We start from the raw sequence: 18411 nt of genomic DNA on the forward strand, positions 1-18411 counted from the left end.
CGCTGCACAGCAAAGTGACCCAGTTATACATTTACATATTCTTTTTCTCACATTATCCTCCATGACATTCCATCACAAATGATCAGATATATAGTTCCCTGTGCTATACAGCAGGATCTCATTGCTTATCCACTCCAAATGCAACAGTTTGCAGCTACTAACCCCAAACTCCCAGTCCCTCCCTCTGTCTCTTCACAACCACAAGTCTGTTCTCCATGTCCATGAGTTTGTTTCTTTTCTGTAGATAGATTCATTTGTGTTGTATATTAGATTCCAGATATAAGTGATAGCATATGGTATTTGTGGTATTTGTCTTTCTCCTTCTGACTTACATCCCTTAGCATGAGAGCCTCTGGTTCCATCCATGTTGCTGAAAATGGCATTATTTTGTTCTCCTTTGTGGCTGAGTCTGTTCAGGAGACTCGAGCCAGGGCTCCAAAGTCCTGCTGCCCAGGAACACTTCTGGGGAGGCTGGAGGTTATGTATCAGGGCATTAGTAAATCATCCAGAAATTTATGTTCCATGGAAAGTATACCTAGCCAGATCTCTTTTCCAACAACAGACTGGCCATTCAAAGCAGGCTTTGTGTTCAGTGGTAAACCACAGTCTGCCTGCGAGAAAGAAGTCAATAGATTGTTATGTAAACATAAACTGCTTTCTCCACTGGGGTGTTTAAAGCTAAAGGCCTGCCAGAGTCCTTGGTATGTTCGGTCTCATAGCCCTCGTCAAGAGTGTGGGTTTGGACTGGTTGGTCTTGGTCCAAGTTTTTTCTTCCAAGGCCAGGGAGTTGCTGGCTTGGTGCCATCCCAGCCTGGAAAGCCCTTCTTCTGGCTGTGGAGTGTCTCGCTCTGAGCCCTGCCCAGAGTAGAGAGAACAGGGACAATGTCTATCTGTTGCGGCTTCTAGCTTGCTGCGGTGACTTCCATCAGCAGAGTGGGGCAGCTTTGAAATTGACAGCGATTCTCTTTTCTTCCCTTCTTAGGAAGGACCAGAACTTGTTGTCTCCAGTGAACTGCTGGTATTTGCTCCTGAACCAAGTGAGGAGAGAAAGCAAAGATCACGCCACCTTGAGTGACATCTATCTGAACAATGTGATTATGCGGTTCATGCAGATAAGTGAGGATTCCACTAGGATGTTTAAAAAGGTATGTGCCATCATTCCTTCCAGAGTATGCCTTCCTGTAACCACCTGCCCGTAACCAAGCCTGAGAGGGCTCTGCTGCCTTCATTACTTAATTGTAGTCCTTTAATACTAGGTTCACAAAATAAATGGGAGTTCCCACTGGGGCTCAGCAGGTTAAGAAACCAATATAGTGTCCGTGAGGATGCAGGTTCAATCCCTGGCCTTGCTCCAGGGTTAAGGATCCAGCATTGCCATTGCTGCAGGTCATGTTGTAGGTCACAGATGCGGCTCAGATCCAGTGTTGCCTTGGCGGGTGGTGTAGGCTGGCAGCTGCAGCTCCAGTTTGACCCCTAGCCTGGGAATTTCCATATGCCGCAGGTACAGCCCTCAAAGAATAACTGAATAAACAAACAAACGGATATTTTAAAGGCACAGAATAAAAAGTTAAAACCGAGTAGGCATTTTCATAAAGTTGCAAAGCACTGAACCTGTGCCCTGAGCAATGTGAGCAGAATCTTGAAATGAGACGTTGCCTGCAAATTGCACCTCTGTTCTCAGGAACAGACTGCCTGTAGTTATAAAAGAATCAGACCAGAGAGGAAAAGCTTTAAGTTCTGTGTTCGGGGCTCACACACAATCAGAGAGAGACTTGTGAAGAGTAAGATAACCAGATGGACGGCTCTCTTGGGGAAAATGTTATTATAGTTTCTTTCTCACCCCACCAACTAGCTGTGAGAGAGTGATATGAAAAAAATTCCACAGGGCACGGAAAATTCAGTCCCTTACATGACATGCCAGAGAGCTTCCTCCTTCCCAAATCCCCTTAAAAAAAAAAAAAAAAAGGAACTGGGCTTTAAGGCTTCTTATCATGGTTATAAGTCTCAGCCAGCTCACAGCAATTTTTTTTGTTGTTTGGACATTTTTGTTGAGAACAATAACAAAATTGGACCATTTCCTGTGTAGAGAATGCAGCTACTTTCCCGATGAGACTGGCTTTCGGTTTTTATGTTTATGGGACAAGGGTTCTCCCCACCTCCTCAGCTTCATACCAGTGGTGTTTGGTGCCTGTGTCAATATCTGTATCTCTACTCAGTAAGTGATTATTAGTTTCAGAAAGTGGGGGGAAAACCACCTTGTAGATTAACAACATATTTATATTTCAAAAAGACCCCTTAAAACAAAGATGTAGTGTTATGCAGGCCAGCTGGGAGATTTTGTAGTCATGTTTGATATTTCCACATTCGATTTGATTTCTGACCTAAAAATGGAATTTAGCAAACTCTTCAGTTGTCTTTTGCTTTGTTAAATGGGGGGGGGGGAGGGGTTCAAACAAAGGAGAAATTTTTTTAAAATTTGGAAGGACACATTAATTAACAAGGAGTGCCCGTTGTGGCTCAGCGGGTTAAGAACCCCACATGGTCTCCACAAGGATGTAGGTTTGACCCCTGGCCTCGCTCAGTGGGTTAAGGATCCGGTGTTGCTACAAGCTTTGGCGTAGGTTGCAGATGTGGCCTGGATCCAGTGTTGCTGTGGCTGTGGTGTAGGCCTCAGCTGCAGCTTCAATTTGACCCCTAGCCTGGGAACTTCTATATGCCACAGGGGTGGCCATAAAAAGAAAATCTTTTAAAAAAGAAGAGGAAGAAAATAGGTAGAGACATAGCCTGTGTGTCTTAAAACATAGAGATTTTAAAAAATAGTTTAGACTGAGCCATGAAAGTGAAGAAATTTTCTCGTGTGTCAGCCATTTCAGCCAAGACCTCATTTGGACTTTTTTTTAAATTTTATTTTATTTTTCCCACTGTACAGCATGGGGATCAAGTTATTCTTACATGTATACATTTTTCCCCCCACCCTTTGTTCTGTTGCAATATGAGTATCTAGACATAGTTCTCAATGCTACTCAGCAGGATCTCCTTGTAAATCTATTCTAAGTTGTGTCTGATAAGCCCAAGCTCCCGATCCCTCCCACTCCCTCCCTCTCCCGTGGGGCAGCCACAAGTCTATTCTCCAAGTACATTTGGACTTTTTAGATCTCATCTTCGATGAGCAGGAGATGGTGTTAGGTCTTGGAAAGGCTACTTTCATGAAGAAAACCTAGTCCTCCTATTCAGGGAGGTCACAGTTTATCCAAATTTGTATGGTGCTCTGTGATGCTTCTCGGTCATGAGGATGCTGGCAACCTTTCAGCCAGGGCCTCTGGGACCAGCCCCTCCATTGAGTTCATTTATGTATCCATTCAGCAAAACATCTCTAAAATCCAGGCTGGGAAGCAGAGTTAAAAGACACTTCCTGCCTACAAAGAATCCATTACACTAATTAACAGGTACCCCGCTAAGTTATAGAAGCTTGAAGGCTGGAGATCTTAACCTTACTGAGGGGCCAGGAAATTCTTCACTTGGAGCAGGACCAGTAGGAGCAGAGGGTGGTCATCAAGCAGACAAGGACAACAATTCCAGGGAAAGCAGAGATGTCCAGGGAAGGGAAAGATGTTGGTGTGACTGGACCAGGGGTTGTATGGGAGTGGCTGAGTGATGGGGTGTGAGCCCAGAAAGGACAGCCATGTAAAAAGGGACTTTGGGAGTTCCCATTGTGGATCAATGGGTTAAGGACCTGACCTTGTCTCCGTGAGGATGCAGGTTTGATCCCAGGCCTCGCTCAGTGGGTTAAGGGTCCGGCGTTGCCCCATGCTGTGGCGTAGGTTGCAGACGTGGCTCAGATCTGGTGTTGCTGTGGCTGTGGTGTAGGCCGGCAGCTGCAGCTCCAATCGGACCCCTAGCCTGGGAACCTCTATATGCTGGAGGTGTGGCCATTAAAAAAGGTGGGGAGGGGGATTTTGTATGTCTCGCTCAGATGTAAGGATTTGTGTTTTGTACATCAAAGTCAAGGGCTTCTTTAAGTTGATGGGAACTTAGGGCTGAGAGTCAAATGGATTTGGATATGAATCCCAAGTCTTGTACCTTTGTGATCTTGCGAGATGATTCAGGAGTGTGCTCTCCTCTGTTTAAGGGAGTGGGGAGGGCAGGACTGGCAGAGGGGGAAGCTGAGCCCATGGGGGCTCTCACGTTGGGATGGCCCTTTGAAGTTTATCTCAGAGAAGGCCCCGCCTTTGTTTTGCAGACACTGGCATTGGAGGGGCTGAGTATTCCTGCAGTGGGGATGATACCCATGGGTGATTCCCAGAGAGGGATCAGCTGTGAGTTTCAACAGTCAACACCCAATATTCCCAGTAGTTGGAATAAGTTCTTGACTCTTGAAAAAGAATCTCAGGAATGTGCAATAAATACATACACACACCCCATGCCTGCTGCTTTGCTACCTGTAAGTTCTCTTCTTATCCAGATTGTCTGGAACTCAAAGAATTAAAATCCTTGGAAACTGCCTGTTTATAGCAGACTCCTGTTTACTTTGGCATTTAGTGGGGTGAATGGTCTTCTCACACCTAAGTATTGCTGACCAGCTGGAAAGATAACAGTCATTATAATGACAGGTATTAAGTCCTACCAGCAGTTGACACAACTCACCTTTCCATGTGTATTATTATTGTTGTTGCTGTCCTTTTTTTTTTTTTTTTTTGCTTTTTTAGGGCCACACCCCTGGCCTATGGAAGTTCTCAGGCTAGGGGTCAAATCAGAGCTGCAGCTGCAGGCCTACGCCAGAGCCACAGCAATGTGGGATCTGAGCCACCTCTGTGACGTACACCACAGCTCATGGCAACGCTGGATCCTTAACCCACTGATGGAGGCCAGGGATCAAGCCTGCATTCTCACGGATACCAGTCACATTCGTTTCTGCTGAGCCACAATGGGAACTCCTCTATGTGTATTATTGCTGGGAAAAAGAAAGAACAAGAGGGGAGAGACTAGAGGCCCCTGAGGAGCCCTTTCAGCCCACTAAGACATTTGTCATCTGCAAAGATAGGAAGCCAGGACCTACATCTGTCAAGTCCCAGAGAATTCCAAATCCCTTTAGATTAAAAAGCAAGACTTGTCTTTTCCACTTTTTTTTTTAATCACCAAACCCTCTCCAGTTCTTCTTCCATTGTTACAGTTCCAGAAGCCTTTTTTTTTTTTTTTTTTAATCGGAACAGAAGGAAATGATCAGAGCCAGTCTGAGGTGACCTTTAGAACTAACTCGTGTGGAGTCCTTAGTGAGCATAATGCCTGTTCTTATTGGGAGGGGATTTTGTGACTACCTCATTTTTCAAAAATATCCCCCTGCCTGTATGGAGATCTGGATCCATGCTGGGGGCTGGACAGGTTCAGCCTCTTATACAGCTGTATCATATTCAGTGCAGTCACGGCCCAAGAATCCTTTTATCCAAACTGTTGTATCGAAGAAAGAGTTTGGAGCAGGTAATTCTAGAAATGTTTTGTTTCCCAATGGATATAATAATCAGGAAGACACAGGAATACCTAGTTCCATGCATAGGTATAGGGAGCAGCTTCAAGGCATCACATCAAAACCAGTTTTAGGAATTGTTGCCTATGCTTGACAGAGTTTTGAAAGGGAGAAAAAGGGAAGGTTTTTTAAAAACACAGCAATACCCAATAATTCAAATATCCATTATTTCAAATGCAGGCGTCAAGAGCTGTAAATGAAGCCTGTTGGTCAGATTGACATAGTGATTCATCTCTAAGGCTCTCATACCAGATATTTTGGGTATCAATCTTGGTTTTGTCACTCTTATTGTCTTTGCGGCCCCGGGAGTATTTGTAAAGCTCATAAGCCTCGGTTTCTGCATCTGTAAAGTAGATATAGTAACCTCGTTCAATAATCGTGTGGAAAATTCCTGAGTCTTACATGAAAAAGCCACTCACCCCAGGGTCTGGATTTGATACAGTCTAACTAACTTTTAGCTATTAGCACAGTTATTATCTATGTTGTAAACACTTACTCAATGCACCTGCAATAATTATGTAATGTGAGAGTATACCAGACATTATACTCAATGTGTCCTCATTCTGAAGAGACTGTGATAAACATGTCCAGATCATCATGTGTTATTTGTATCTCATTTATTATGAGGTTCCCAACCATATTTGTAAGCAGACTCCGAGAGATGCTCCAGCACCCTTGCTTGTAGCTAAATGAAAATCTTGGTCCTCGCATTTCAACCATTAATGGGAAATTAGGGGGAAAGCCAGTGAATACGATGTTGGTCGGTACCTCCTGTGCTTCTCAGGTCCCCCACAGCTAGTTCATGTGGGCAGTCTTAACTTTGAGCCTTCATTGATTTCTTCATTCATTCAGCAACGTGAGTTATTCACTTCCAGCCCCGCTGTTAGGTATGGACAGCATAAGCACAGACAGGGTGGGGACTCTGCTCTTACTCTCTTAAGTTCTGCTTGGATGTTTTGGGAGACGGTCAGACATTGGAGACTCGTACACATGGGTTTGTTTCATTCGCAGCCCTTACTTTCCTGAAGAACAAGGGGGAATGAGGTGCCTCTTCCCTGTTCTCTGGCCCTGCCTCCTGGAGGGATGAGATTTTGCTGCCTTCTTTCCATTACTCATGCTGGAAGAGCATGGGCTGCATCTGGGCTGGTGCTGCAGCCAGAAAATGTGCAGTTTGTTATGTTGCACATAAGACGTAATGAGTGTCAGCAGTCACCATTGTAGGAAAGAGCACAGCCAGCTTGCCATCATCACTTTGTTCAAGCACCTTATCACATCATCTTCTTTACCGATTTTAAGTGTTCATACAAGTAGGTGGTTGACAGGGAGCACCAAAAAATGGTAGCATTTGCGTATGTTAAATTATCTCTGCATGTTGTAAATTATCTTGAAGTCTGTCATTTCCCCATGGATTGTTTTCAAATTATTAACATTTTTATCCTTGGTTTGCATAAATATGTGTGCAAGTATAATTTATTTTGTTTCTTCACCAATAATAATGACATAAAAATATCTCCACTTAACGGAATTCTAACTGTGTGCGTCCTGCACCAGGTTCTAAGTTTTTCACATAGGAACTCATGCACCCCGACAGTTGCCCATTGAACAGGGATTTGAGGGGGGGGGTGTGGCTGCCCCATGGCCTATGGCTTTCCCAGACAAGGAATGAGATCCGAGCCACAGCCTTGACCTAAGCCACAGCTGTGACAATGCCTCATCCTAACCCACTGTGTTGGGCTGGGGATGGAACCTATGTCCCAGGACTCTCAAGATGCTGCCAATCCCATTGAACCAGAGCAGGGACTCCTGAAAAAGGATTATAATCCACATTTCAGGATATAATTTTCAGAGCCTGCTGGCTGGTACATCTTCTTGTCTTTGCCTGTAGGTCCTAGATAATTTACAGTTACTGTAACTCAGTGTTTTTCATTGGTAAGTGGAGATGTTACATAACGCACAGGTTAGAAACCTCTGAGAAGTGGGATCCTATGATTCTTGGCCTTATTCCTTTCTAATGAAAACCCTGAAGAATGATTTTTCTAAATGAGGCAGCAAAATCTGTCACTTTTCCAAGTTATAGGCAGGGATTCAAAGCAGCAGAGATTGGCTGCAGGCCACCAAGAATTACCTCACTTTGGCATAAATGCTATAGGTTATCAGATTCAGACTCACAGGAATTAAATTAACCCACTTTTGGTATTGTTGATTGTCTGACCTGATCTGAAAGGAAGGAGAGATTACTAGTAATATTAAGAAATTCGTAGTTGTTTGAAAATTTTGATCAGAGCCAATCTTACTCAATGTAGCTTTCTAGTATGAAAAAAAACAAGACATTTCATGGGGGAAGAAAATGCTGTGTTTGGAGTTCTTTTGTGGCACAGCAGGTTAAGGATCCAGCATTGTCGCTGCTGTGGCACAGGTTTGATCCCTGGATTGGGAACTTCCCTATGCCACAGGCATCCCACCACCACCCCACCCCACCCCCCACCAAAAAACAAAAAACAAACAAAAAAAACTGTTTTATGTATATAATTTTTTATTATAGTTGATTTACAATGTTCTGTCAATTTCTGCTATACAGCAGAGTGACCCAGTTATGTGTGTGTATGTGTGTGTGTGTGTGTGTGTATGTTCTTTTTCTCACATTATCCTCCATCACATTCTGTCACAAGTGATCAGATATAGTTCCCTGTGCTATACAGCAGGATCTCATTGCTTATCCACTCCAAATGCAATAGGTTGCATCTAGTAACCCAAAATTCCTAGTCCATCTCCCCCACACCTTGGCAACCACAGGTCTGTTCTCCATGTCCATGAGTTTGTTTCTTTTCTGTAGATAGGTTCATTTGTGCCACGTATTAGATTCCATATATCAGAGGGTGTTTGTCTTTCTCTTTCTGACTTACTTCACTTAAGATGAGTCCCTCTGGTTCCATCCATGTTGCTGCAAATGGCGTTATTTTTTCCTTTTTATGGCGGTATAGTATTCCATTGTCCAGTTTTCCCAGCACCACTTGCTGAGAAAACTTGTCTTTTTCCCATTTTATATTCTTGCCTCCTTTGTCAAAGATTTATTGACTGTAGGTGTCTGGGTTTATTTCTGAGTTCTCTGTTTTGTTCCATTGGTCTGTATGTCTGTTTTTATACCAGTACCACACTGTCTTGATTACTGTAGCTTTGTAATATTGCTTGAAGTCTGGGAGAGTTGTGCCTCCTGTTTGGTTGTTGTTCTCCAGGATTGTTTTGGCAATTCTGGGTTTTTTTATGATTCCATATAAACTTTGGGATTGTTTGTATATTCTAATTTTGTGAAAAATATCATGAGTAATTGGATAGGGATCATATTAAATTTATAGATTGCTTTGGGGAGTATGACAATTTTAATGATGTTGATTCTTCCAGTCCAGGAGCAGGGAACATCCTTCCATTTCTTTGAATCCTCTTTAATTTCTTTGATTAATGTTTTATAGCTCTCAGTATATTAGTCTTTCACCTCCTTGGTCAGGTTTATTCCCCAGTATTTAATTTTTGGGGATGTGATTTTAAAATGTGTCATATTTTTATATTCCTTTTCTAATATTTGATTTTTAATACACAGAGAGGCAACCAATTTCTGAATGTTAATCTTGTATCGTGCTACTTTGCTGAATTTGTTGATCAATTTGAGTAGGATTTGTTTGGAGTCCTTAGGGTTTTCTGATTATAGTCATGTCATCTGCATATACCCCTCTTCTTCCAGTTTGGATACCTTTTATTTCTTTTGTTTGTCGGGTTGCTGTGACTAGGACTTCCAGTACTATGTTGAGTAAAAGTGGTGAGAGTGGGCAATCTTGTCTTGTTCCATATTTTACTGGGAAGGCTTTCAGCTTTTCTCCATTGAGTATTACATTGGCTGTGGGTTTGTCCTAAGTGGCTTTTATTATGTTAAGGTATGGTCCCACTAGACCACTTTGGTAAGAGTTTTTATCATGAATGGATGTTGGACTTTGTCAGATGCTTTTTAGGCATCTTTTGAGATGATCATGTGCCTTTTTACTTTTCTTTTATTAATGTGGTGTATGACGTTGATGGATTAGCATATGCTGAACCATCCTCAAGAACTTGAGATGAATTCCACTTGGTCATGGCATATGATGTTTTTTATGTGTTGGTTGTTGGATTTGGTTGCCTAAATTTTGTTGAGAAATTTTTAATCTATATTCTTCAAAGATATTGGCCTGTAACTTTCTTTTTTCATAGTATCTTTGGGTTTGGTGTTAGGACGATGGAGGCTTCATAGAATGTCTTTGGGATTATTCCTTCTTCAACCTTTTGGAGAAGTTTAAGGAGGATGGGTATAAGTTCTTCTTTCTATGTTTGGTAGAATTTGCCTGTGAAGCCATCTAGTCTTGGACTTTTGTTTGTAGGAAGTGTTTTTATTACATATTCAATTTCATTTCTAGTGATCAGTCTATTCAATTGATCTGTTTCTTCTTGATTCAGTTTCGGCAGGCTGGATGTCTCTAGAAAGTTGTCCATTTCTCCTAGGTTGTCAGATTTGTTGGCATATAATTGTTTGTGGTATTCTCTTATTTTGTGTGTGTGTGTTTCTTCAGTATCTGTTGAGTTTTCTCCTTTTTTATTTTTTATTATGTGTATTTGAGTTCTTCTCTCCTCTTCTTGGTGAGTCTAGCCAGAAGTTTGTCAATTTTGCTTACCCTTTTAGCTCTTGGTTTTATTGATTATTTTTCTATTGTTTTTTAAATCTCTATTTTATTGATTTTTTTTGAATCTCTATTTTATTGATTTCCTCTCTGATCTTTATGATTTCCTTCCTTCTACTGACTTTAGGTTTCTTTCTCCTATTTTAAATGATATTCTTGCTGAGTTCAGTATTCTAGGCTGCAAATGTTTCCCTTTTAGAACTTTGAATATATCTTGCCACTCTCTTCTGGCCTGTTGTATTTCCTTAGCGAAATCAGCTGGCAACCTTATAGGGGTTCCCTTGTAATTAAATGTTCATTTTTCTCTTGCTGCCTTTAGAATCCTCTCTTTATCTTTAACTTTTGTCATTTTAGTTATAATATGCCTTGGTTTGGGCCTGTTTGGGTTCTGCTTGTTTGGGGCCCTCCATGCTTCCTGTATCCTGATATCTGTTCCTTTAGATTCGGGAAGTTTTTAGCCATAATTTCTTCAAGATTATTTTCAGTTGCCTTTTCTTTTTCTTCTTCTTTTGGAATCCCTATTTTGCATAGATTGGCCCACTTTATATTATCCCTTAGATCTCTTATATTGCTCTCATGTTTTTTCATTTGGTTTTCTGTCTGCTCTCCTGATTGGGTGATTTCCATTATTCTATCTTCCAAGTCACTAATTTGTTCCTCTGCATTATTCATTCTGCTCTTCAGTGCCTTTAACTCAGCTTGGTCTCTGCAAATGAATTTTCTAATTTTTCTTGGCTCCTCCTTATGTTTTCTAGTTCCTTTCTAAAGTAATCTGCATTACTGTTCATATCCACTCTTAATTCCTTCATTTTCGCTCTTAATTCCTTCAGTATTTTCACTATGTCCTTCTTGAACTTGGTGTCCATAAGACTTCAGAGGTCTGTTTCTTTGTTTGCTCCTTTGGGGGAATTCTCCTGTTCTTTTAACTGGGAATGGTTCCTGAGCTTCTTCATTTTGCTTATATTTTTCTTATTCTGTGAGTTTAGGGAAAACAACTGCTGTATTCTTGGAGGGCTATTTATATGTGCAAGTGCTCTGAGTATCTTGTGAGAGCTTACTGTTTATTTTTGGCGTAAGGACTGCTTATGGTTTAGATGCTTGCTGTCTCTTTCTTCAGCATGTGCAGTCTGTTATCCCCTTGATAGGGTGCTGTGTGTGCTTCCAGGGAGATGGAGGCAATGGATGGGGTTAGTAGCCAGTGCATGTTTGCTGGGCACTTGACAGTGGCAAGGACCTGCAGGGAGATGGCACAGGTTACTCCTAGTTGCAGGGCCCTGGGAAGTGGCAGTGACCCTCAGGCAGGTATAAGCAGCTCCCAGAGTGTTCGGCAGTGACAGCAGCAGGGCATCTTCCTTCCCAGGGGAGTGAGAGAAACAACGGGTGGTGCTCTGTTGCAGTGCCCTCCTCTGTGCTGACCTCTGAGGTAACTGGAGCCATAGGTGGCAGCTATTCATGGATCCCTAGTGGTGGTGGGCCACGCCCACCCCTGAGTCTGAGATGACTGAGTTTGCCTCTGCCACATGTAGACCATGCAAGAGGCACCCCATTGAGCTTAGCCCACATCAGAGGCATCCCATCACCCGTAGGCAGCACAAGAGGTGGCCCATAGGCTGCAGGCTGCGCCAAATGTGTTCCACCATGTGAGAGTCCACACATTCACAGAGAAAGATATTCCTGTGGCAGTCCACCTCTTCTCCCCACCAGTGGTGCCTTGCTAGGCCTGCAGGCCCAGGCCTCCTCCCAGGTTCCCTCAGCTGGGGTGCTGTGCTCCCCAGCCCATGGCACACAACTCCCTAGCCTCTCAGGCTGTCTCCACACAGCCAACCCTAGTCCTCTCCCTGGAACTGACCTCTAGAGGCTGAGTCTCAGCACCCAATCCCCTTCCATGGGTCTTAGTCTGTGGCGTCCAGGGGCGGTGGTACAGATAGTCTGTGTAGCTCTCACCCTGCTTTGCCCTCCTCTGTCCACCTGCTGTGCTTTCTCCAAGGCTGTGAGGTCCCTCCCTCTCAGCTCATCTTCCTGTCGATTAGGTGGCTTCCCAGGGTGTGTGTTCCTTTCCTCTTTCACAGCTCCATCTGATTCCTCCCCCCCCCCCAGATCTTCTTTTTCCCCTTCTGTTCTATGCAATTATGTGCAGGGTTTCTTGCCCTTTTTGGAGGTTTAAGGTCTTCTGCCAGCATTCAGTAGATGTTCTGTGCACATCATTCTACATGTAGATTTTTTTTAAATATATTTTCTGGGAGAAGATGAGTGCCACATCTTATTCCTCCAGCATCTTAATCCCTGAACAACCCTCTGTGTTTTCAATTAGACTATTTAAAACAAGCTAATATTCAAACAGGTGCTTTAAATTAATAAAAAATACTCGTCTGCTACAAATCTCTAAGGCTCTAACCTTGTTTTGAAGAAAAAAAATCCCAGAATTTTAAAAAATCTGAAAATGGCAAATCTATTTCTTATCGAATATAAAAATATATATTCATTATAGAAATTTAGAAAACAAAAAGTACATGAATTGAAATAAAGTACCCATATTAATACTACCTACTTTCTGGCTGTATCTTTTTGGTATTCATATATGTAAACAATATGTGTGCTATACAAAATATATATTTATTTTTACAAAATTGAGATTTCATTGCAGATAGCCTGAGAACCTATCCTTTTCATGGAAAATATTGTTATAAAAGTATTTTCCTAAAACTCTTAGAGGAAAACATAGGCCGAACACTCTCTGACATAAATGACAGCAACATCTTCTCAGATCCACCTCTTAGAGTAAAAACAAAAATAAACAAATGGGACCTAATTAAACTTAAAAGTCTCTGCACAGCAAAGGAAACCCTAAACAAAATGAAAAGACAACCCATGGAATGGGAGAAAATCTTTGCAAATGAATCAACTGACAACAGATTAATCTCCAAAATTTATAAACACCTTCTGCAGCTCAATACCAAAAAAAAACAAACAACCCCTTGGAGTTCCCGTCGTGGCGCAGTGGTTAACAAATCCAACTAGGAACCATGAGGTTGCTGGTTCGATCCCTGGCCTTGCTCAGTGGGTTGGGGATCCGACATTGCCGTGAGCCGTGGTGTAGGTTGCAGACAAGGCTCAGCTCCCATGTTGCTGTGTCTCTGGCATAGGCCAGCAGCTACAGCTCCGATTAGACCCCTAGCCTGGGAGCCTCCATATGCCACAGGAGCGGCCCAAGAAATGGCAAAACAAACAAACAAACAAAAAAAACCCAACCCCATCAAAAAATGGGCAGAAAATCTAAACAGACATTTCTCCAAAGAAGACATACATATGGCCAAAAAACACATGAAAAGATGTTCAACATCACTTATTATTAGAGAAATGCAAATCAAAACCACTATGAGATACCACCTTACACCAGCCAGAATGGCCATCATCAAAAAGTCTACACACAATAAGTGCTGGAGAGGGTGTGGAGAAAAAGGAACCATATTATACTGTTGGTGGGATTATAAATTGGTGCAACCACTGCGGAAAACAGTGTGGAGATTCCTCAGAAACTAAAAATAGATCTACCATTTGATCCATCAATCCCACTCCTGGGCATCTCTCCAGAGAAAACCATGACTCACAAAGATGCATGTACTCTGATGTTCATTGCAGCACTATTTGCAATAACCAAGACATGGAAACAACCTAAATGTCCATCAACAGAGGAGTGGATCAAGAAGATGTGGTACATATACACAATGGAATATTACTCAGCCATTAAAAGGAACAAAATTTGCCATCATTTTTGGCAACATGGATGGACCTAGAAATTATCATGCTAAGTGAAGTCAGCCATACAATGAGACACCAACATCAAATGCTTTCATCGACATATGGAATCTGAAAAAAAGATAGACTGAACTTCTTTGCAGAACAGATAATGACTCACAGACTTTGAAAAACTTATGGTTTCCGAAGGAGACAGTTTGCGGGGTGGGGGGATACACTGGGGTTGTGGGATGGAAATCCTATAAAATTGGATTGTGATGATCATTGTACAACTTTAAATGTAATAAATTCATTGAGTAATAAAAATTTTTTTTTAATTAAAAAGTATTTCCCATGTCTATTAGTAATCTTTGAAAACAGGAGGCTTCATGCCTGCATAATGTTTCACTATCTGCATGACTGTGTTATTTTCCTGTTGTTGGACATTTAAGTCTTTCACATATCTTTAATATTTTTCTTATGCTGCAGTCCTTGAAATCAGGATTATTAGGTCAAAGGGTGGCATTAGAATTTCATGCCTTGGATGAAATTCTTACTTTTTGCCTTCCTAGACTAAACATGGTCACTGCTATGATTTACCAATGAGTAATCTGTCCCCTGAAAAATAAACTGACTCTTTTATTAGCAGAGAGCCCCTACATGTGATTTAGGATGCTGATGCAACTGTGGTAAATAATATAGCAAGAGGAACTTTTTCAAAGCATTTCAGTGCAGTGTAGCAGAAGAATTAAATGGTATTCAGGTGGCCTCAAGGGACGGCTTAATTATTGATGAAGCCTATATAAATAATTATGAATAGTTCGAGCTGACACTCGTAGCTGCTTCTCTTAAGTTTTTATCATTCCTCTGGTTAACTTATTTTTCTAGAAGTAAATCATAAGCAAACTACTTTCATTTCCTATGGTGATGTAGTTTTCTAAAGTATTTTAGAAACTGTATTTAATTTATATTTATAAATTGTTTATCAGAATGGCTGGCATGTAGTAGTGCTTAATAAATAGCAGTTGTTGGTGTTGCTATTCTTGCCTTTATGTTGTTGCCTTTATTACTTAGTGACAACAGGACATATGTGATTGACCTTGCTATAAATATAGCAAGCGAGTTACTAGATAAGAGCATTCACCATCAGTTGGGAAGCTTCATTAAAGAGTTGTAATTAGAAGAGATCCTGTTGTGGCTCAGTGGGTTAGAACCTAACATAGTGTCTGTGAGGATGCGAATTCAATCCCTGGCCTCGATCAGTGGGTTAAGGATCTGGCATTGCTGCAAGCTGCGGTGTAGGTCATGGATGTGGCTTGGATCCAGTGTTGCCATGTTGTGGCCTAGCCCAGGTACTTCTGTATGACGTAGGTTTGATTGTAAAAAAAATTTTAAAGGCTTTTAAGTAGAGCATTAAGCAGATGTTATGCATGTGTCTCTTTGGAAAGTGAGGTAATCTTAAAATCTCTGAGGTCAGCTAAGTTGGACATGTCACACAAAAGGATATAGTAATAGTATATTGAGAATAGTTATCAAAAAGCACTTGAAATATTGATGATAAAAAAAATCTGGAAGTATACAGGCCAAAATTATTTAAATGAGCATCTCTGACTTACTTTTATTTTCTTCTGTTTGCTTCTCTGTAATGTAATTTGATTTTTTTTTTTAGCAACGAATGTATTGTATAAGACACAAAACATTTATTGTAAACCAAAACCCTAAGGAAACTGGCTCCAAGTACAGTTCAGTGTTTACCACAGAGTGAGTTCAGTATTTTCCACAAAGAAGTGGGGAACCGTATCCAGTAACTAATTCAGCCCTAATGCTGTTTATTAATGAAGAATTAGCTTACTCTCCAAATAGACTTGAAAACGGTGCTTTGAATATACAGTGTTAGGATACCTAAAATGAAAAGACATGAAATCAGGGAACTTCTGAGCTATACGGACGGTAACCACCTGACCTCCCAAGTTCTCTTTGCAATGCATGATAGGAAAGACTGGAACAGTCCTTTTACCTTCAAGTGTATCTCATTTCTCCTTGGCTCACTCTTTTCCCTCCCACCTCCATCTGAGTAGAAATCAGTATCCCCACATCCCTTCCCTAACTTTATCGTCCTCTCTAGCACTTGTTGCTTTCTGGCATATTATACATTTACTTAATATTTGTTCACTTTCTGTCTGCCCACATGGAAGTTCCTGAGGGGAAGGAATCTTGTACTGTCCACTGAAACAGTGACTGGCACAGAGCAGATACTCTGTAATATTTACTGAATGAATAAAGAATGGATACTTGCATCTGTATTAGAGACCAGAGATGAGCGTCATCCACTTAACAGACATTTCAAGGCATTTCAGCAAGATCCAGCAGTGACAGGGCTGGATTTGTGCAACACTGTCATAGGCTGTCTACTTCCTAAGAGAGAGAATTCAGAGGAGAAATGAGTCATGGATAACTGTGTGCCAGGGTGGATTAACTAAAGCACTAGCTTTCTGGTCAGAGGACTGAAAAAGGGGGGCATCACAAGGAACCAGAAGGAGCTAGGGAGACTACAGAGAGGGTGTAGATTTAGAAAGTGACCTCATAAAGTTCTTTATGAACTCTGAGCCTCGCTCCTGCACATGCTTGGGTCTGAACTTAAGCAGTATACCTATCAAAGACCTTGAGAACTGAGCTAAGGAAGAGACCACTGCCTGGGGTCCAGACTGGCTGCTGGATGGTGTGTATGCAGGTCAGATCCAAATAGTGCTACAAAGGTGTTGGAAGCAGAATGGATGTTGAAACTACCACCCATAGAAGTCTGGTCAGAATTTATATGTTGATAAAAATATCAACATTCTACATATGGTTTAAATAAGACCCAGAGTCTCATAGCATAATAATCAAAATATCCGGAATAGAATCCAAATTACTCAGCATGCAAAGAACTGGGAAAACCTCAACTGACATGGGAAAAGACAATCAATAAAGGGCCAGTTTTGAATGTCACACAGTGTGGAATTATCTAACAAAGTCTTTTAAAGCAACCATGATAAAAATATTCCGTGAAGTGAGAGCAAACATTGGTAAAACGGATGGAAAGATAAAATCTTTCAGCCAAAAAGAATAAGGAGGAGGAGAAGGAGAAGTAGGAGATGGAAAAGGAGGAGGAGGGAAGGAAGAAAGAAGGAATCAAGTGGAAAATGAAAACCAAATGAAAAATACAGTAACCAAAATTAAAAACTCACTAGATAGACTCAATAGAAGAATGACAATAAGAGAAGAAAAATATGTTTCTGTTTATCTTAAAGATAAGGTTAATATAAATTACCCAACTGAACAAGACAAAGAAAAAAAGATTGGGAAAAAAAATAATCAGTGCCTCAGGGAGCTCTGGGACAATACGAAAAGGCCTGATATTCATGTCAGCAGAGTCCTTGAAGAAAGAGGAGAGCATATATAGAAAATATATTTGAAAAAATAACTGCAAGGAAGCTTCCCAAATTTGGCAAATGAGATAAACCTACACATTCAAGAAATTAGCAGAACCTGTGAGATGGACTTGGAGTTTGGGGTTAGTAAATGCAAACTCTTGCATTTGGAATGGGTAAGTAATGAGATCTGCTGTATAGCACAGGGAACTATATCTAGTCACTTGTGATGGAACACGATGGAAAATAACGTGAGAAAAAGAATATATATACATATATACATATGTGTGTGCAAGTGTATGTGACTGGGTCACTTTACAGCATAAATTAACAGGATACTGTGAATCAACTATAATAGAAAAAATAAAAATCTTACCAAAAAAAAAACCAAACTAAGCAGAAACCAAATTAGATGAATCCAAAGAAGTCCATACCTAGATCCATGATAATCAAACTGAAAACTAAAGACAAAAAAAAAATACTGAAAGTAACCAGAGAAAAATGACACACTACTTACTGCCAGAGGAACAATTGGATGACTGTGAGGAGTTGCAGCTGTGGCTCAGCAAGTTACAAACCTCACTAGTATCCATGAGGATGCGGGTTCGATCCCTGGCCTCGCTCAGTGGGTTAAGGGTCTGGCATGCCATGAGTTGTGGTGTAGGACAAAGATGTAGTTTGGATCTGGTGTTGCTGCGGCTGTGTCATAGGCCAGCAGCTGCAGCTCTGATTCAACCCCTAGCCTGGGAGCTTCCATATGCCACAGGTATGACCCTAAAAAAAAAAAAAAAACCACAGAAAAAAAAAAAAAGCATGACTGTGGATTTCTATACCCAAAATGCCAGTAGTACCTTATTGGTTGTGACAAACCAAAATATCTTCAGATGTTACCAAATGTTGGTGGGGAGATGGGGGGAGGAATTGGCCCAATTGAAAACCATTAATCCAGTTTGAGTTTTCCATTTTTCCAAACAGATTTTTTTTTTTTTTTTGGCCACATCCACAGCTTGTGGAAGTTCTTAGACCAGGGTCGGAACCCAAGCTG

General features: G+C 41.3%; 1 protein-coding gene across 1 annotated transcript in view; it reads left to right on the forward strand.

The window, feature by feature from the left end:
• Nucleotides 1-18411, forward strand: part of SRGAP1 (SLIT-ROBO Rho GTPase activating protein 1) — a 305344-nt gene that overhangs the window by 151489 nt on the left and 135444 nt on the right. Inside the window, exon 3 of the mRNA XM_047787114.1 lies at nt 983-1145. Coding sequence (XP_047643070.1) covers nt 983-1145 — 163 coding nt within the window. The remainder of the gene's footprint in view (nt 1-982; nt 1146-18411) is intronic.

This window comes from Phacochoerus africanus, chromosome 7 (genome assembly GCF_016906955.1).
Source record: "Phacochoerus africanus isolate WHEZ1 chromosome 7, ROS_Pafr_v1, whole genome shotgun sequence".
Classification (NCBI taxonomy): Eukaryota; Metazoa; Chordata; class Mammalia; order Artiodactyla; family Suidae; genus Phacochoerus; species Phacochoerus africanus.